The following is a 21,682-nucleotide window of genomic DNA, read 5'->3' as shown; positions in this document are numbered from 1 at the left end:
ATTCCGTAATTCCTCTCTTGATGAAATTCTGCTGTCAACCATTAGCCTGCATGTAGTCTGTTGGCTATGTTGTCACCTCACATATACAATTGCATTTAATAACATTTAGCCAATAATGTGTATGATTATTATGCCGTGATTATCCTACAGAACCAATGTAGGCCTGTCATCATGATTGGATGAAAGTTTAGATGCACGTTGCTGGTAGACAGTTTGTTCTAAATCCACTGCTTATGCATGAGACTGGTATGAGCCCCATTATGGGCCGAAACTGAAGCGGTCAGGGTGGTCTTTCTGGTCACATGAGCCTCTCTACTTTGCCTTTTTAAATGCTGTTCCCCCGAGAAATGTCCTGTGGTGTGTTCTCTGGCCAGTGTTAGAAAAGACCTGGGCCAACCCCAACTGGCTATTCTTTTCATGGTACATAGATGCCTAGGCCTGGAATGATGCCATGGGACTGTGCTTGTCTTGAGCTCATTCAGACTCTGCTGTGTGGGTTGCTGTAAGTTGCAGTAAATTGGCTGCTAACAGGTGCTTGCTTTTAGAAGTCACCTCTGAGATTCTGTGTGGCTCTGGGGTCGGGTAGACTGTCCTTAAGATGGGGGTTATGGAGATGGTGGTGTCCTGGAGAATCCCAGGAGGGCGGAGAGTGGAGGCTCTCCAAGGATCACCCCTCCATCAGCATGGCAACTAAGGAGTACGAATAGAAACCGGATGTGGATTAAGGTCTCTGGGCATTTTGAGACGCTGGCTTGGCATTTTGGATTGATTTCAATCATGACATTTGATATATTTGTATTCATGCTACATTTTGCTCACATGTGTTATGTTTTTGTGTCTTTTAGAGGTTTTCAGGCTTTAAGTTATGGTTGGTCTTATGTAACTTTTATAGCTTCCGCTAAATTGATATGTGAACCACACATGTTCCCATTTGAAATGTGAAGCTTCTAACAGCGCTGCCAATGGGGGAAGTTTATTATCAGGAGTCCCAGACTGAGACTGTCCTTCTAGCAAGTTCTCTCAGTCTGAGGCAAATGATGCAGAGATGCAATGCACTCAGCGCTTGGATTACTGTAAACCCACCCCCTATGCTGTGTTTGTCCTGGCCTTTGGATCAATCTGGCAAGGACTGTGTGTGTGTGTGTGTGTGTGTGTGTGTGTGTGTGTAGGTGTGTTTGTGTGTGTGTGTGTGTGTGTGTGTGTGTGTGTGTGTAAGAGAGAGAGAGAGAGAGAGAGAGATGTGATGTGATGTGATGTGATGTGATGTAATGTGATGTGTGTGTGTGTGTGTGTGACCTTATATTCACTTTATCCAACTTCTTCCAATACACACACACACATACACACACACAGAGGTATGCAGAGACCCACAGCTGGACTCTCCCCCTTGGTCTGTCATAAGGTCATGAATGAGCATCACAACACCTGACTGCTGCCCTCACTCAATAGAGATCACAGCGTCTGAGCTCACTTCTCAGAGCGTCTGCATCATTCATGTGTCAGTATGAAGCCTCAGGTGGTTTGGGAGATAACACTAACCTTTTCATTCAAGCCTGCCGAGAATAGTTTCCGATCCACATGCAGCACATACCAAAAATTACATAGCTGATATATTTAGGTAGAAAGATAATACTTATCTTAATGTTTTACTGTAGTAACAACATTTTCCTGATACACTTACATATTTATCACTACCTATCAGATTTATGAAACTGATATACTTAAGCAGTGATACTGCTGAATTATGTTTGATTGCATTATATGTCAGAATCAGTTGCGGGCGTGATGAAGCAATGCTAATGTCACTGACTGATGGTGTCGCTTCGGAGAATAGCGTCTGCTAAATATCACTCAACTTCAACTTCATATAATCAATGCCCTCAACAAATTCTCTATGCCAACAACAAAGTGGTGTAAAAGCATCACATGGATCAGCTCGTGTAGGTGGATGCCGTCTGCCAAATTAGGCCTGGTGCTGGACTGTCCTGGACCGGTTGGCCTTTCATGATTATCTTGACTCCTGTGCTCAGGCGCGCCTCTCATGTCATAAGTGCCTGTCTTATCAGCTGGCCATGAGGCGGTTGGGCTGGGATCTCGGCTCTTTTGCAGAGCCGCCTGACTCTCAGCTCCACGTTGCGGGGTCCCGACAGGCTTCTGTTTAATCTCAGATACCACCCCACCCACCCCCAGGCGAACACCGCATGGATGTCTTCCCTCCTCACTGCTGTCAGGGACTATTTTAGCTCTCTCAAACACCCTTACTGTACGACTATGCTACAGCACGACCTGGTTTCTGCTAAAGCCGAATCACGGAAAACCAGTGCCGCACATTAAACAGCAGGATATTTGACGAGTAATTAACAGTAATAACTTCACTAGTAGATTTTCTCATGAGGTACGGCATTGGCCCCGCTGGTCCTGTGATTTAGGTGCTAGTGGCCATGCAGTGATGTGGGTCGTGATTCATGCTGGCAGGTGCTGGCCTGAAAGGAGCCGGTAGTTTAGGGAGTTACCACAGGATTCACACAGCAATCCTCCTCGTCAGCAGTTGTGTGGCTGAAGGGGTTAGACAGGAGGACTGACCCTATAGATTTCTAGCCCTCTAGTCCTACACAAGGTCTGGTTCTGCGTGTGTGATATGTTTGATTGACTTTGATGGTTTGGTTCTTAATGCTTTACTGGCAGAAAGTTTTAAAAGCACTGTAAGGAGAGCAGATTGTATTCGTGTGATCTTGTCTCAGTGTTGTGGTCATGCTTTGCAGTGCATAACAGCGGGGGAAAAAGTGAATGTGTGATCCTGCTGTAATGTCCACTTCACGCCTTGATAGATGAGTGTTCATTTGTCATTTCCCGAGGCTCTCTGCACTGCCAGAGGGTAGCTGATGTGATCAGTGTGGGACCCTGACACCCGGGTACAGTGGTCTAGAAAAAATCAGCCGGCCTGGGAAGAGGCTATATTAGCACTGTGAATCACAGGAAGCCTGCCATTCTAGGTGTCCCCTTGCATGCCATATATGGCACCCCCCGCTCCCCACTCCCCCCCACCACCACCCCCACCCTCCCACAATGCCCCTGTACTATCACTTTCTTGCATGGGTTAGCTATTCTTAGCCTGTCACTTCGGCTCATCTGAGCAGGCAAGACCTCTCCTCCTTTTGCTCTTTTCTGTCTGTCTTTCATAGTTCTGGCTTAGCTGAAAAAAAGAGTGTAAGCATGATTTGATTATTTGCTGCTCTGTTGGTGTAAACTTTTTGGCTTGCTGTCCATTCTGTTGAGCTGTTTGGGACTTGCTGACTTTTTCCTTCCTTCTGCTGTCTTTTTTTTGTCTCACATTTTTTTTGTAACATTTTTTTTTCTCTGCTTACAGAAGCTACCTGGTGCCTGTTACACTTCCTAACCTCCATTTTTCCAACTGTTTGGAGGAAGAATCAAAGTCCATCCAAAGCAAGTACGTTTTTTGAAAGAAAATGAGCACCTACACCATCACCCTCAATGGACCGGCACCTTGGGGATTCCGTCTACAGGGAGGGAAGGACTTCAACATGCCCCTGACCATCTCCAGGGTAAGAGCCCACCAGGGCCCCCCTTCCCCCTGCTGGTCAGCCCAGCACGAGCTTGCTGGTTCTCGGCTGGTGTGTGTCTGTGTGTGCCCAAGCAGAGAAGACTCCTCGTAGTGTTATGACAATTCTGAGAGATCTGTGAGGCCTCTGACTGTTTGAATGAGTGTGGGGACTGCTTGTGCACTGGCGAGCCAGGGCAAATTTAAATTTAAGGCCTTTCTAAAAATGGCACTGTGAGTCATCGCAGAAGACACTGGGCTTTGATAAGTATTGATTAAACCCCTTATCATTTGCCCCATTGGATCCATTGTAGTGTTGATGACATAACTGGCACATTTAGGGTGAATGGGTTGAAGTGGACAGGCATAAAGGGAGGGGAGGAGTTTCCCCATAGGAAAAAGATTACAGCTCTGATTACAGGCCTATGTCGTATCTCCACATATTTCTGGTGTCTTTCACAAAATCGACTAAGGGTTTAACAAAGTTTCCACTTAATATGCAGTGGTATATTTATATGGGCTGTAAGTGCTTCAGCTGACTCTGGTGCAGTACAGAATTAGCCTAGCATTTGCTGTGGTTCAGTTTCGTGTGACTCCAGGCTCAATTTGAATGCTCAGGTTTTATGAACCTTTAGACTGGCATAAGATATAAATGGAGATAATATAAATGTTTGGCTATTATTGGACACGTGTGGTTTCTGCAGGAAAGTTATGAAGTTATTTAATTTATGATTCAGAGGTTTCTTCTGGTTGTATCCAGTTTCATTGAAAACATGTTCCAGTGTCTCTTGACTAGAGTAGGGGACATGCATTTTTGTCAATTTGGATACAGACCTCCTCAGTGTTCTCACAGCACGGCCTGTCTCACAACATTCACCAAAGTGAAAGGATATCCTAATCTTATAATTATAAATAATACATACTTTTGTAATTACCACTCAATTGTGATAATACATGGTCATTTTATATTATACTAACATGTCAGTTAAACTTGATGAAGACAAAATTTAATTTTGTTAGCCCCCCATGAAGATCACATGAAGGACACAGAGCCTGTCTTGGTTGTCTTAATTTGGCTTCCTGAGTGTGACCCAAGCGGAATTTGTAGTTTGTTATCACAATGCAATAGTGTGGATGTCTTTCTGAAGAGGTGTCGTGGTGGATGCATGTCAGTGTGGCTATAGATGTCGCTTAATTCTCAGAAGTAATATGAATGGAAGAGGCAGGAGATATGTTGGAGAGTACAGCACTGCCTCTCTCTCTGTGTGTGTGTGTGTGTTTGTGTGTGTGTGTGTGTGTGTGTGTGTGTGTGTGTGTCTGCGTGAGTGTATGCGTGTGTGTGGAGTAGATAGGGTTAAGTGGTGTGATGCTGTATGAATTTTTCCTTGTGTTCACTGTGACGTTGTACTGTAGGTGATGTGCTCGCTGGAATCTGGAATAGGTGTTATATATACTGGTATATATTGACTCTCTGTTGTTGGTCTTTGATATCACGGCTCTTTGCTTTGGGAATGTGTGTGCTTCCATGTGATTATGTGTAATGGACAAGTATGACATGGTCAGTGGGCTCTCCTCCCAGCCATTGTAGAGGTATTAGTGGAACCTTTGTTCCAAAAAATAGCTGCATTTAAAAAAGGACCTGCAGTGTCAAGCGGTGTCAGTTAGATGGGCTCTGTCGTAAAATGATAGAGTGCCATTCTGTCACCCGTCCATGCGTACCTTGCGGTCACGAACAAATGCATGCTCTTTTCCTGGCCAGGCTCTCCCTGCACTTGTCATAGTGCAGATGATGTCAGAGGACTTTAATGGGGTCCTCCGCAGCTGGAAATGTGGACACTGTGATTGTTTTACATCATGGAGACAGCTTAGTCAAAGCACCAGAGATACAATAGCACTGTTTTCTAATTCTGCACCACTGTACATTTGATCAGATCCTTTCCATAATGACCTCACTATCCAATGTTCCAGTGTTCCATACATGAGGAAGATAATCTATGACAGAACTTGAGGATGTTTTGTTATTGCTTTTAAACAGCAATTTTGTTTGTTGGCTTGTTATCATATGGTTGTGTCAGTGTTGTGATTATGTTTGATAGTGTGCTTCCATCATATGTGACATTAACGTTACAGTGTAGAATAACAAAGTGTAGCTGTTTTGTGGGTGTTGTATGTATAAATGTAATAAAATGTATATAGAAAAAGGTATTTTTGGTTTGTGTTGAAGGCAGTACACTGTAGGTGACTTGTAGAACTGTAAGCTAGTTCCCATACAGTAGAGGGGATTGAGGCAGAATGGCTATGGTCTGGAGTGGTGTCTGAGGGCAGTGTTTAAATTTGTGCGGTGACGGTCAGGATTTACGTCCCTGAGCTGTGCACCCTGGCTGGCTGTGGGCCTTGCCCCTGGGCTGGGGGGTGCTGTGGGGCAGCAGGGGTGGAGGCCGTCTCCCTTTTCCGGCCGAGCGGCGGCCGAGCAGAAGGCCCAGTCACTCAGAGGCCTGACAGGTGGCCCCTGCTGCTGCCGCTACTCCTGGGCGTCGGGTGCCTCTGCTGCTGCTGCTGCTGCCTCTGCCGGTGGCGCCGGAGGCTAAAAATACATCACGCTAACGGTGATTGTTTGGGAAGCCTGCAGACATGGAGTATTTTTGTAGTGGACCAGGTGGAACAGAAGAAGAATAATGTGTGTGTGTGTGTGTGTGTGTGTGTGTGTGTGTGTGTGTGTGTGTGTGTGTGTGTGTATGTGTGTGTGTGTGTGTGTGTGTGTCTGTGTCTGTGTGTGTCTGTGTCTGTGTCTGTGTGTGTGTGTGTGTCTGTGTATATCTGTTTTAGTGTGCACACAAGTAATTATGAGCTTTTCAAACAATGTTGGAGATTGGGGCACTGTAGAAGTAAGGCAAAAGACAGCTGTCTTTTATGGACAGCTCACAGCCCGTTAAATGTTTGTGAGGCAAGATAGTTTATCACTCTGTTCCTCTGTTCATTCATTATTTCATAGACTCTCTGATACCCTCAATTAGAGGGACATAAATGGCTTCCCGCTGACCCGGTCACTCTGACTAATTAAAAACAGTAGTTATCTTATTCTGGTGCCACTTGAGGGCACTTGCAGCAGATGCGCTCAACCAGGGGCGTCATGAAAGCCAATTCAAATTCAACTCATTAAAGTGTAAGCTCATAATAAAGCATGTTTAGACACACACATTTACACTTTCTACACTTACCCTTCTACACATGATTTTAAAAACTGTAGGCTACCATTGCAGTTGTTATGATTTTAAATTGATATGTGACCTAAGAACAACCTTACATTAAAAAGGGTGCTGAGGTCTGACTTTGTGGTGCTCAGAAATTAAATTATTTTAATCTTAATTCATGTGATGAAGGACTTTGAAAGAAGTTTGACAGGTTTCAGTGCTGAGTAAGGTTAACACTAAATATTTGAATATTTTACTAGTAGGCCTAATATATGTTTCATTACCATTATGGCAAGCAATAGGCTACCTCATTTGTAAGTTGCTACCTGCAAATCATGAGCAAGTGACCTGATAATATGAGCACATGAGAGAGACTATACTTTCTCGCCCTCTACATCACAGTCATAGCGATCCTATATAAAACAACTTTAGGCCATATTTGGAACGGGTAGCCTATCCCTTTTCACTACATGGATTAGCTGCCAGATACATGAGAACAAGTGGAGAAACATCCAACGCGATGCCTTGGTAGGCCTAATGTTAATTAGGTTGGATTTTCTAGTCACTGCAAATTTAACACCCTTGTTTCTATGAAACTGGAAACAATTGAACCAGGAGACTTTGCCAAATATTTGTAAGAGTAGGGCTACGTTACACTGACACCATGTAGGCTAAAGTTAACGTAATGCCCTGAATTCGCTGCCAACATCAAATCCATAGTTCTAACTTTTTGATCACCAAGTCAAAATTTCCAGGTCAGCCACAAATAATTCCACTACTTTTTATTGCTTAGCCTAGTCTACTTACCACTTCAACACCATTGACTGTATCTGTTTAAACTGTAACTGTTCAACAGTTCAACACAAGCAAAACGTTGCGAGCTCAATGCACGTGTGAGTTGTTAAGGGAACATTAGCCTGGCCTTTATTGCCTTCCTATGTACTCCTATGCTCGATTTTCATCTCCCTCCGCGAAGCGCACCAAGGGGATGGCAAATGGCCAGGCTAAGGGAACATACACAGACACCAATTTTAGGAAAAGGGCTGATGTTGACCGGTCTTCAGCTATTTTGGTACGGTTTATTAGCCTGACGTAGTCATACTCAATTCTAGTCAGAATATGAGTCTGATACTGCTCCATTGGGACGTTATTATGGGGCGTGTTTTTAACCGATACAGGGGGGGAATGCCTCTGCACTCAATTGGATAGACCTAACCAATCAGAGCAACGAAATAGCTTAGCGTAAGGTGTAGGAAGAAACACACAAACCACAAATCACACAAACACTTCTCCACAAATGCCTTAACATTGTTTTCTGGTCTTTTGTAAAAGTTAGTGCCGTCAATAACTCCTAGCCTGCAACACTCATTAGCGAAATCTAAGAGATACGTAGCCTAGTAGGGTAGGCTATTAGGAAAAAACTGATAGCCTATATCCCCTCCGTTTTAAAAAAAAAAATAGTTGAACACTGATATGCTACAAACATGTTAAAAAGGCTGTCGCAAATCCCTCGAACAGGTGATCAATCAGAGATTTCAAACGAACGAGGAACATGTCGCAATGCAACAGCGCTGTTTTCCCTTGATGAAAGTGAAACCACGAGTTTTCCCACATCTCAACTTTGGCCAAAGTTTTCAGAAATAATCGTTGTCAGTGATAAAACCTCATTAAATAATATGCATTTTCCATATGGGGTCTTAAAAGCCATGTATCCTTCTAGCCACAGCGTTTTTGTTTGAAACATAAGCCTAATCTAAGCGTGCTCAGATGACGTAATAGACGCTGTTGCTCACCTGTCCATCATCGTAAAGCCCGATCTAGGGCGAGCATACTTGCTCCACAATGGAGCAATGCCAGACCGAACTTCCCGACCTCAAATGTTGTGGGCGGGACTAAGTTCGGAATGGCACCCAGGCTAACGGTTTATTACACATCCAGAATACATTTGAGTCGTTATAGGCTCTGGCTTATTATGGAGCATAATAGGAACAAAGTTATGATCAAAAAAATTATCAGGGAGGAAAAATCTGAGGTGGCACGTGCCCCCTTTATTTCAATGGGCATATGACACCACTGCGCTCAACAGATGAGTAGATGAGTTACGCGATTTAATTAGCCTAAAGATAGAGAAAGAGAGAGAGAGGGGGAGGGAGGGAGAAAGAAAGTTTCAACCTTATGCACTTCTCCAGCAATGCTCACACAGTTAGCCAATGGGAGACCAGAACCAGAGAATAATTAATTCAGTGTTGTTGTGTAGGGTGGCAGCCTATCTCATCTCTCTTATTCAGTGTGTCTAAATCCACTATTCCTCCCGTTAGCCGCGGTGATCTGCCCTAATGTGCTTGGATCAGAGTGACTGGAACAGTTGCTATAGATAGAAATCCTCCCCTTCTAGATTTCACAAAATTCTTCAAAGTAAAGATGTCTATCTGCCTACCTAACAGGAAGCCATGCAATTTGATTTTATTTTGCATATCAATTGATCTGTCACGGACTCCTTAACATCAGAAGGCCTCATGCGAAGGGTGGCTTTTGGCTAACTCAACTCAGACGTCAGCTTCTCTGAGGGTTATGTGGAATCTTTGTGTTGTTGTATACCCACAGGCCACCATGTTAACCAAGCTTTGGTGAACTCAATAAATAATGTATTACTGTATATAGGTCTACATGTAGATCCATTTAGAACCAAGCTATGGTGTTATGGAACCACCCTAGCAACCATCTTAATTTCCCTAGCAACAACCTAGCAACCACCGTTATTTTCGAATTATAAATCCATCTATTGTATAGATTGAAGCTGAAACTAGTTCTGCAGGAGGATTTATGCTGAAAGGCAGAGAAACCGAAACAGATGGCAAGAGTGAGGAAAAGAGAAGGAAGCCACAAACTTGTTGGTCAGTTCTAACACTGGGGAGCAGACGATGGATAAAAATACTTTTCTGTGAAATGGGATGAGAAGAACCCTGGGTGTAAGGGCGGGAAGTGGCAGTCAAACACTTTGCTAGTTTCAGGATAAAAAACAAAATGTGCTCTGTGTTTAGAAATTACTATCAAATCATATAGACCAATAAACTAATTTAATTTGGCCATAGCCAATGAACTGCTTGGCCACAGCCTGTGCAATATCAATGATTTTTTTGTTAATGGAGTATTGGCACCATGAATAATCAAAGTATGTTTTGAAAATCTGTTCAAAGATAAAATGTAGAAGCACTGTTTTTCTAAGGGGCTCATATAACTCATTCAAGTTTATTAAGCAATCCTGAGTGTGCTACAGTATGTACTGTAATATTTTTCTTGGATAGATCGCCAATTATTGGCCAAACAGGCCAATTATAGTGAAATTGTGAACCTGCTGCAAGTATCTGCGCAGAAAAGCTCATTCTGTTTATCAAGTCAATTAAAATGAGTAGATAGTAACTAAAATAATTGATCACGTGCCAAATAACAGATATTTTGATGCAAATTAGTGATAGTGATGTTTGAGTCATCTATTATTCACACCTTTCATTCCTCTTCATCTGGAAAGCACTAATGGTGCTTGTATTTCCTTCATGATGTGATTCCTTCATGAAGACACTGTCAAGATGTTTTAATAGTTAAGTAATGTGATGTTATATAAAAACATTATCAAAATACACTGTCTAATTCCGATGGAATTTAAAGGCGGAAAAAAAGGATAGGGCTCAGCATCGTTTTACGATGGCCTCTCAATGCTTTGGGGTGGCTGTTGTGCCACTGAAATGCATCTTGGAGAGGAGCCTGCCTGATTATTTTCTCAGACTTTGCGTGTCTTCTTACCGAGGCATCGTCAACAGCTCCTATCATTTCTCCTCAGTTGGGGTTTCTTGTCACCGTGGTCATTTGGTGCTGGCGAGTGCACCAAAAGTGTCCCCCCTCACCACTACCACAACACACACACACACACACACGCACCCACACACACACACGCACACCTCCACCTCTGGTCTCCAGTGTGGTGTGCTGTAGTGGTCAGTCCATTTGCTGTGTTCCCACACTACCAGGCGGCTACATGGCTCTGACAAATCATGTGAAAGGAGCTGGAGCTTTCTGGGGAGGTTACTGAGAAAAAACGGCATCACATTGGGGCCATCAGAGCACTTCAGAGCAGAGTGCTCTCTCTCTCTCTCTCTTTCTCTCTCTCTCTCTCTCTCTTGTGCTACATGTCTTAAAATATTACCAGACCAGGAGTGGATGTGACGGTCTCACTGCTTGTCAGCACTAATGGTTCTGTCCATCTGTTTGGACAACTTAGGAGCTGTCCCTCTGGCATGTCCTTAGAATTGAGATTTTTAAAACCAAGCAAAAAATCTAGCAAAAAAAAAGACAGAGGGAAAAAAAAAAAACGATGGAAAAATTCCAGGAAAGAGCAATTAAGGAGACAAAGAAATAAGGAAAGAAACTGATGGAATGAATGAAATAACACATTTTGTGTTGAATGTGTTGAATCAATGCTGAGGACAGCAGCATGTTCACATCTGCGTCCCTGCATGCTGTCGTAAAAATTAATCGAACCCTGTATGACACAGTCCTGTACATCCTTGTTCTGCAAAACTGGATTTTAATTTAGAGTTATGATGGTGTCCCCACTGGTCTGATTGGATTTTGTTTACAAGCAGCATCCCATAGACCAGTGAAACGACACAACCGTGGCCCCACCCTCTCTGATACGCATAAATGGCAATGCAGTAACTCACAGCCACAGCACCATGACACCCAGAGCCTCTCCCCGGCTAGCCCCCCCAACACGCCACCGGGTATGACTCACCCCACTGGGCAGGGGTGAGCCCTCGCTGGATTTTTTGACCAGTTGGGGTGGGCACCCACACTTAACGTCATGCCAACCGCCGGCGCTGGCACTGCCAGTGCTGTGAGGGCACCGGCAGCGGGGATCATCGGTGTCCATACTGTAGTGTGAGACCGGGTCAGTGGTGAGGTTAGGAGCCAACGGTGGGCAGATAATAAAGTGTCTCTGAGCCCTGGTGGTGCAGACCCCTGCATTCCTGTGTACCCAACCCCCTCCTCCTCCTGCCTCTGTTGCCCCCCCCCCCCCAGCCCACCCCCAACCCCGGGCCTGTGGTATGGGACCCAGCGCTCGGGGAGTGCTGACAGGCAGGGCTGTTTTTAGCTGCATGCTGAAGGTCAGCAGTGTAGGGCCAGATTGTGAAGGCTATAGATACTAGCAAGTGCGACATCCCACCAACAGACTCCCCCTACACCCCCCCCCCCCTCCCCCCACTAGCCCTCCCAACCTCAGCCTAACATAACCCAGCAGATACCCTCTGAGAACTACTTCCAGGGCCCTTTAAAGCATGGAGAAGTCTTCATGATAAAGTACTCTTACCTGAGGATCTGCTTGCACTGTGTTTTGAAAAGCATTATGTTGTGTTGTTGTGCCCGTTTGCTATTTTGTGCTCAGGGGCTGATTAAGTGTGCGCACCTGACTTCACCTGCACAGCTATGGTTGGCGTTCCTCCCTCCGTGTTGAGGGCTGGACATTGATTGGCTGGAGTAGCGTGTGTGAATGTGGGGCGTTGGGGGCTGCTGGATGTTGGGTCGAGTTGCGCTCATCAGGTGTCAGATTCTTTTCAAACTTGTTAGCAAAAAACATTCCATCTGTTTTCTTTCTGCGATCAGCGTGTGACCAGCTGATGAAATGTTACATAATTTAGTAATCTTGTTTATGAGGAATGAAAATGTAGCTTTTGCTAAAATGTGGGCGTTCACAGCAGCATATTCAGTACAGCATATAGTGCTATCGTCTAGACTAAATTGTCTTTGAGGAGTGGTGCACTTTAACACTTGATTGGGATAGCAGATGCACACAAAACATAGTGTATATTATGGGAGTGGAGAGTCCCTGTGAACAGGGGAGAGCATAGCTAGTTGAGTGGTGGGCCTCTTTTAGTCTATTTATATCCCTGCCTTTCCATCAGTTTGCTCTATCTCCCTGTCCAGTTCCTACCCTTTGTATCTCTCTCTCTCTCTCTTTCTCCCTCATTCTCCCTGTCCCCCTCTCTCTTTGTGTGTGCACTGTGTGGTTGTTGTGGGCCTCTTATTCCCCCCAGTTCTTTTCTGATAACACAGAGCAGATCTTTTGTGTTTGTGTGTGTGTGTGTGTGTGTGTGTGTGTGTGTTTTGTTGTGTGTTTGTCTCTCTCTCTTTCTCTCTCTCTCTCTCTCTCTGTCTCTCTCTCTCTCTCTAGGTACTTGTATGTACTGTGAACGAACCAAACAGGAGATTTGAGCTGGCATATCAGCCAGCCATTCAGCCGGGCATCAATTGGAATGGGCTGAGTGGGGAGAGTTAAAAGGTGTTTTGTGTGCCAGCCCCATTAATCCCCCCCCCCCCCCCTCGCCATCCCTTTGTTTCCCTGTGTGTTTCCCCGTGTTCCTTTCCTGATCTGCGCTGTTATTATTTTTGCCAAATGAGGCTGAACGAGAAAAATATTGATGGGTGAAAAGAGTGAGGAGTGGGTTTGATGTTGATCCACAAGAAATCACATAGTTGTTTAGACTAAACGCTCTAAAGATTAGTGTCACCTCGGTGCCACTCAAACTTGAATGTTGACAAGAACCGAGGGCAGATTATCAGCATCAATAGCATCAGTACAATTGTTGCTATAATTATTACTCCCTTCCAGCATCAAGGTAAACTGAGCAATAGATGCTGAATACCACAGCTTGGATCCTGCACTAGCCTGAAATGCCCTTTGTGTAACACCATATTTTAAGCTCTTCTGAAATGGTCACACCTCAATGAGTCTGTGTCAGGAGGTATTTGTTCAGATATCCTGGTAGGTGCCCTTGGATGAGACAGGAGTCTCACTGACAGAATAAACCATAGTGAGACGCTGGTGTTTAAATTAGAGCTTCGGGAACTCTTTGGGCAGAGACATACCTCACCATCTGCAACATAAAGAGGAGAGGAGACAGCATACAGATGATATATTTGTAACATATGGACTCAACAAATTATGTGCTCATATATCAGTGGAAGGTAGGGGTGGGACAAAATATCAATACAGCGATATATTGTCAAATACAGTCAAATTATTTGTATATTTTTAGGATCCGCTGAGCTAAAACTCTATTTTTGTTGTGAAATGCAGTGAACAATTCTAGCTCTTTGCTCTTTTCGTTTTCTTTATTTACACAGATATCATGATGTATCAGAGGTTAATCTTTTGCAATGTATTGAGTGTTGGAGAATCCCTGTATTGTGATATAGCGGATTCTGTGATTCCCGGCCCTAGTGGAAGCCTTTGAGCATTTTAACCATTCCTAATAACACAGTTATGTCATTTAGAGCTCTTGGAACTCCTGGTGATTTTTCCTAGCTGCTAGGATTGTTGCTGGCATTGAATGCAAAATGAATGGTTGTTAAATAAAATGATTGCTTTGAGTCTGTCTTTCCATTGAACACTTTCAGCTATGTAGTGCAAGTGCAACAGTCAAAACAAAATAAAAGTCAAAGCAAAATAAAAACCATGACTGAAATCACACAACTGTTCTCTGCTTGATGGCTTGGCCTTGCTCCACTTTGGAGTGGTCTCCTCGTCGAAGGTTCACCTCATCTGTCTTGTTAATGATCTTGTAAATCGTCTGCAACATGCTTTGTGCCAGTCAATAAATTCCTGATACGGTACGGTACCGGAAATTGCTTTTGCCGTTGCCACTGATGAGCTCTGGAATCTTTTTTTCGTACTTCAGGAAGGAGGTTAGAGGTTATCATCAGGCTTTCTCTCTAGCGCCCACTCCTCTTCTCCTACCCTACACCCTAGAGATGACTCACTGGCAGTGTGGCTAGCACCGACATTAGCCATGCTACAGCAACCTTTTAAGTTATGTCAGGAGACACCCGCCACTCCGCAGGCTAATTAGGGCTGACATTTAGGCTGGAGCTGGATAGAGGGGGTCTGACTCTGCGCACAACACAGGAATGCCTCCACCAGGGCACTGGAAGCAGCCAGGGGGCGTAAAGCCAGTGCAGCTGTCACTCTGAACAGAAGAAAAGATGGAAGAAGAGCAAAAAGGAAAAGTCAGAAAGTCAAAATGAATAGCAAAGTGGATTGGAAGATCTCTGTCTTCGATAAAAATGTGTTTTATTTTTTGTTCGAGCCAAACGCCTCTGGCTTGACAAGCTGTGCTTTAATCATTTGCTTAAGCTTTAAACGCTTGACAGTGGAAAAAAGCATAATACTGTCAGGTATTTATTTTTTTTATTTCTCATGAAAATCATATTCAGTGGCTTTGGATAGACACACACCCCAATAGATAGTATATGGCTGCACACACACACACACACACACACACACACACACACACACACAGACACACACGCACACACACACACACACACACACACACACACACACACACACACACACACACACACACACACACACAGGTTGCTTGTGATGTGTTGCCAGAAAGTAATCTCACCTCGTGGGTTTGTGAGCACTGAGACACAGGGGGCCCTAATTTGAATTATGAGCAAAAAGCAAAATCTTAAGTTAAAATTTAAATGATTGTATTAATTTAACCCATTTACTCCTAAAATGCCTACTAAAAACGCCTATAGAATCCTATGGCATTCTAGACTAAATAACCTTATTTCCTGAGGGTTTTCTGAAAAAATACTAAAAATTGTCAACGTCTACCAAAATTGAACATCTAAGCCTCTGTAGCACCTAGAAACATGAAATAAAAAGCATGCTGCGCTACGCAGCAACCAGCGGGAGGTTCAATGTTGCGCTATGCAGCAACAGGCGGGAGATAGAATGTTGCGTCATGCAGCATCAGGCGCGAATGAGTCAGTTCAATGTTACCACATACCGCATGATAGCTATACTGTATTTCATGCACAAAAACTTATTTGCAATGTCTCCTGGGGGAGATAGGCATGTGATACAGCTGCTACTGACATAGCATTACCATATGTTGTAGCATAAAGTTGAGAGTCCTATCATATCCTGGCTCAGTTTTCTGTGGCTACTGATCATCTTTCATTGTGTCATCAGAAATAGTGTGCCTGTGTGTGCATTGTTTTGCTCTCCAAAAACTAAAAAAAAGAGAAGAATCCAAAAAAAAATGATTTTGAAGTATTAATTAATGATACCAGTTTACCCAACCATTTACTACTGAGCAAGCATCTTTAAATAAAAATGTTTAAAATTGTGTTTTATACATTGAATGCTGGTTTCCCTACACTACTGATCTCCCGTCAAATACAGAGAATAGTGTTGCTTCCTCGGCATTTGTAAAGGATATCTCTCCATCTTTGCTTGTTAGAAATAACAAGTAGGCTGAGACCCAAGCAGTAACATGGAAAGGAAGCTCTCTCTGTCCATAGGGATGTGCTATGACCCCTTGGCCTGATGCTGGACTCTGTAGTACGCATACGTGGGCCCCTGTAGCCAAAAATGGATTTGGGGCCATAGATCTCAGGGAAGATGCCAGACAACAGATATCTGTAAATGAAAGTAGCCTGTGACATATGTGTCGTTTACAGTGCAACCCCCCACTTGAATCAGATTACAGTGTTAACCCAGTTTCAGGCAGAGGCATGTATGGACTGATAAGCTTGTTGCAGCTCTAGTGACTGATGATTTTCTTTAGAACAGCTGTGTAAGGCTTGACTTGCGTTATATAATTCAAGCTCAAGTCAATACCCTCCCTGAATTACAAACCTGGACAAATGAGGCTAAATTGCCTTACATCCTTGGAGAGAATGAGGATGTGGTCATTCTGGCTGCAAAATTTGTAGCAGCCTGCCACAACCTGAGGGACAGCCAGTGAGGCCACAACCACCAACAATGTTATATATTTGTTCTTATTATTAGAATTGTTGTCTTACTTTTATGTCTCAATAATTTTGGCCTCTTAATGACAGGTTCAGTGTGTGTTACGATCGCGCCCCCCTGCCCCACCCCTCAAGTGGATTTGTCCAAGCAGCCGCTAGTTCGAGTGCATGGTAGCCTAGGCTGTATAAGTGCCCTCCGCTGGCTGGTGTTAACATTATTGCAGTTTAACCGTAAACAATCAGAGGTCTAGTTTTATTCCATAAATATATTGTTTTTATAGACGTAGTTGCACGCGCTACCAAGAGCTCATTTAGGCTACTGCACCGGTTCTGTCAACATAAAAAAAACTACGGGTAGCTGCTATAGCCTACAATTTTCGCACAACTTGGTGGAAAAGTGTAGCGCAGGTTAAAGAAAACCCATTCATTTTTGGAGCTGATACTACTCAAAAGGAACTTCAAAGTATTTCCCATATAGTAGGCCTATCCTTTTAGCTCACAACGCAAGTGAAACTTGGAAAGTGGTATCTCCACCGAGTGTTACATTAGATGCACAATCAATCGCGAGTCGATGCAGGTAAAAAGTAGGCTATCAACTGGTAGGTTAGTAACGAAGGTATTGCAAAATGTGATGACGGCACACAAACTAGGGCAAAAACGTTTAGTATAGCCTAGACTTGTGGTGATAGCCTACAGTTAATGTGAATCGCGGACTATAACCAAATTAAAGGAGAATATTTGCACCAAAATAAAGGCTGTGTTTGTGTTTCTACAACATGTTGGCACAAAACGTAATTTCTGTCAACTATGACGATGTCCATGTTCAGTAGCCTATATTTTCCATTTAGTCAAGCAGTGACATGTGGTTTAATGCATAGGGTAACATGACGTGAGACAGACAGAAGATGAGCCTGTCTTTAGTAGCCTATCCCTGAATCCTGTCCCTCTCAATTTCAGCAACCAGATTTTTTTTTTAAATCCCGGAGAGACACCCCCGGACCCCCGTGTTGCCAGGGCCGAATTTTGCTCCCAGTCCGACCCTGCATCCTGCCTCTTGTGGGACTTTCTTTCTTTCTTAGCTATGTCTCTTTATTGCTGCTTTGTCCTTCCTGCTCTTTCTTGTTCATCATCTTTTGTTTGTCTATCTTCCTCCCAGTCTTTTTAAGAATAATGAATGTTGTGGGGCAGGGCCTGTTTCCTTGGCTCTGAGTGGAGAGGTGAGGATGGATAGTAGATCTAAGATGTCTACAGTAGTTCATGTCTTGGTTGTACAATACTGACTCCGTGAAACAGAGTCAGTATTGTACAACACACACACACACACACACACACACACACACACACACAGATCTATTGCATATTTCTGCTGTGCTGCACAGCTGAGTGAACTCTACCTTTCCAATTCACCGCCTGCCTCACCCATTCAGAGAGTGCAGGGGATTTGTTTAGTCCAAGAGTGGGTGGTGGTGGTTTGAAATACATCACAGACAACCCCCCCCACACACACACACACCATCCCACCACTTTCCTCTGGATTTAACAGATTAGAGAATAAATGTCAACACTGCCTCCCACATCACATCACCTCAATATTACTGCTCAATTTAACGGTTTGAAGATGCCACAATCAAATCTTACTATAGAGCCTGACTGCTGGTAAAAGGTGTTTTTGATATTTGGACAACTGAATCATTGTATTTGATTTAATCATAAATAATGCAAGACAATTCAGACAATACCGAAAAAATCACAACAGCCTTTATCTTCTTTGCACTTACTCTCAATTCTTTACACTCATAATAACTTTTCTTTACATTTTTAATAACGTATTAAAATATATAGGTAAGCTTTAGCCTATGTCTAATTATCATATTAGTAATGTTTAATATCATACTTACTAGAAATGCATAATACAGTATAATGAATGTTGTTTATCGTGCCTGGCAATGTTTGTCAGTAATATTTTTTGAGTTTAGTATACAGTTAACTGTCCTATATGTGTCAGTTTAGAGAGCCTTGAGCTCAAGACCATTTTTCTATGCGCACCGAACACAAAGTGTTCTGTCTCTTCCACTCAATGCACAGGTTTTCGTGCCACAAAGAAAAATCCAGTAGGCGTGAAAATGCATTGAAAGGTAAAGAATGTCACCTTGGAGATACTTGCTGAGTTGAACCGAGGATACTGGTGTCAAGGACACAGTAGGGAGAGCCTGATGTGTCAAACCACAACTCCAGACAACTCAAATCAACACCCTTTTCTATTGAATACAAAGGGAGGTCAGCTCAGCTACTTGCGTTTCCTCAATTTTACTTTGAGAGTAATAGTAGGTCCCAGGCACTCAAATATATAAGAGGAGAAGGAATTCTTTAAAAAGCCTTTATTGAATCTGGCTTAGGTCATTTAAAATATTGAGCCAACATGTTTCGACCAAACATGGTCTTCTTCAGGGCAAAGTAGCAACATGAATGAGAATGCCACAGACTTATAAGTTAAGTCCCACCCACAATACAATCATTTCATTAACTCAATAAGATCTAATATAACCAATTAGCCTAATGAGTAATCAGGTCTGCAAGAAAACCACACACAGTAATCAAAAACTACACACACACACAACAACACCAAAAAACAAACGAGAACGTAGACTATCTGAAAAAAGAGAGAAGAAAACAATCCTGATCCAGCTGGATGCATTAAGTTATCCTGGCTTGAACGAGGACATAGAATTTAAGTGTTTTTTATGATGTCGTAATATGAAGTTTTGCTCTCTTTCATGATCTCATGTAGTTTTGTCTTGTCTAGGATTTTCCATTTCTGGGTGTTCTAATAATTGATCATTGATTTGGTTTGTTTTCTTTTCTCTTTTTTTAGATAGTCTACGTTCTCGTTTGTTTTTTGGTGTTGTTGTGTGTGTGTGTAGTTTTTGATTACTGTGTGTGGTTTTCTTGCAGATCTGTTTACTCATTAGGCTAATTGATTATATTAGATCTTATTGAGTTAATGAAATTATTGTATTGTGGGTGGGACTTAACTTATAAGTCTGTGGCATTCTCATTCATGTTGCTACTTTTCCCTGAAGAAGACCATGTTTGGTCGAAACATGTTGGCTCAATATTTTAAATGACCTAAGCCAGATTCAATAAAGGCTTTTTAAAGAATTCCTTCTCTTATATATTTGAGTGCCTGGGACCTGCTATTGCTTTATTGGATTTTCCCTACCCCAAGAGCACCGCTTGAGGACTTGATAACTTCACCTGAGCACCTGGTTGAACCTCTTGCATGTCATTTACTTTGAGAGTATATATATAAGTTTGAGTCAAAGTGAGGATCGTTTATGAGTAGACGTGCCTTAGGTGGTTGCTAAACTTGTGAATGTCAGGTTCATCATTGTTTTATCCATGATGCCTTTATCCATAGGAGTCCATAGGAAGTATATTCCATAAACTGTTATGTTGCCAGTAAGAGAAACTATCTGAGGAACCCACTGTAGCTGTGTTATGTGTTTTCCATTCACAGTTTCAACAGGATTAATTGTTGCCTCCGTGGTGTTCTAGTTTTGTGAATACAACGTTTACCGTTATGTGTTCAGCTGTTGGGGATTACACTGCGGAGTGTTTCTTTCTTAATTACGGCTTGGCTGTGCCTCCTTTTTTTATTTAGTCGGATTCACACGTCCTGTGTAATCAGAGACCGGGCCCGCTTAGTGACGCTTCAAGCCTGGGCCTTTGCTTGTCCTGGATTGCACTGGGTTGTTGCATTGGAGCGTACTGTGTTATGTTACAATGGAATGTATTGTGTTGTGTTGTGTTGTGTTGTTTTCTGTGTGGACATTGTGAATCTAAATCTGAATGTGAACTTGTCCCATCCACAGATCACACCTGGGAGCAAGGCTGCGCAGGGCAACCTGGTCCAGGGCGACGTCATCGTGGCCATCGACGGGGTCCACACGGACGGCATGACTCACCTGGAGGCCCAGAACAAGATCAAGTGTGCCGTCAACCTGGCTCTCACCATGACCAAGTAAGACACCCACCGTACCCACTCTATACCACCGTGAAACTGATAGTTCCGTTCCTTTGTGATTGGCTGAATCGTGTTCGATGCCGTTGTAAAATCCAGCATAAACATACACCTTGACCACATTTCGTTCTATATTACTGCGCTACCATAACTTGATACAAAAGATAGAGGAAATATATTTCTTGGCGGAAGAATGATTATCTAGGAATAACTTGTTATATTTCTAGTTGCTGTTCCTTTACTTTATGAAACTTTGCCAGGTATTTATGGTATTTATGGTATGGTATTTATGGTCAGTAGGTTACACTGATTCTACAACAGCTAAGGGGGGTTTTAGCAATGCCCCTTAGCTGTTGTAGAATCAGTGTAACCTACGGCCTCTCGGGGCTTATTGCTTAAGTAAAACTCACCCACCATGCCTGCTCTATACTGTACCAACTCTAAACTCAGCTTAACAAACCTGTGGTGATGCTGGTGCAGGTAGCCATGGGTTCAGGAAATCCACACAGCTGGTTTTCATTCTGATATGTAAGCCTTTATAAGGTGCTTGCAGCAGTTAGAAAACGTCTATTTCTTTTCCTGTGAATGCGATAGACTAAACAGCATGCCAAAGTGAATCCTCTGCTGCAAATACCTCAGGGAGCTCTGGATAGGCATCTGTGTGTCTCTCTCTGTGTGTGCGTGTGTGTGTGTGTGTGTGTCACAGAGTCCGCGTGTGACTGTGCCAGGGTGTGTGAATTAATAGGCTCCGTCTAAGCCCCCTTTCTTTGCACTTTTGATGGACAGTGCTGTGTTACAGCTTGCGTAATTATAAAGATCAGACAGGGAGATTGAGTGCTGTGCAGCCAGGAGGTGTCTTCACAGGAGACATGGTGTTGCATGTCGCGACGGATGACTTTGCATGGTGCCTTGGCAGGGGGTTCAGATACCCTGGCCTGCAGGGGACATGATCAGTTCAGCAAACAAATAAAATGACAAATTGTGTGTTTTTTTTTTAGGTTTTTTGTTTTAAATTTCTCTGATGCCATCTTCTGGTGGCACCTAGGTTCCCTGGTGAACCCGAGGTGTATCAATTTGAAATGCTAC

General features: G+C 43.3%; 1 protein-coding gene across 1 annotated transcript in view; it reads left to right on the top strand.

The window, feature by feature from the left end:
• Positions 1–3,111: 3,111 nt before the first annotated feature.
• Positions 3,112–21,682, top strand: part of ldb3a (LIM domain binding 3a) — a 47,803-nt gene continuing 29,232 nt past the window's right edge. The window contains exons 1-3 of the mRNA XM_042066204.1: positions 3,112–3,207; positions 3,368–3,563; positions 20,448–20,596. Coding sequence (XP_041922138.1) covers positions 3,468–3,563; positions 20,448–20,596 — 245 coding nt within the window. The 5' untranslated portion in view covers positions 3,112–3,207; positions 3,368–3,467. The remainder of the gene's footprint in view (positions 3,208–3,367; positions 3,564–20,447; positions 20,597–21,682) is intronic.

Source organism: Alosa sapidissima, chromosome 16 (genome assembly GCF_018492685.1).
Source record: "Alosa sapidissima isolate fAloSap1 chromosome 16, fAloSap1.pri, whole genome shotgun sequence".
NCBI lineage: Eukaryota > Metazoa > Chordata > Actinopteri > Clupeiformes > Clupeidae > Alosa > Alosa sapidissima.
This window is presented reverse-complemented; position numbering and strand designations above follow the sequence as displayed.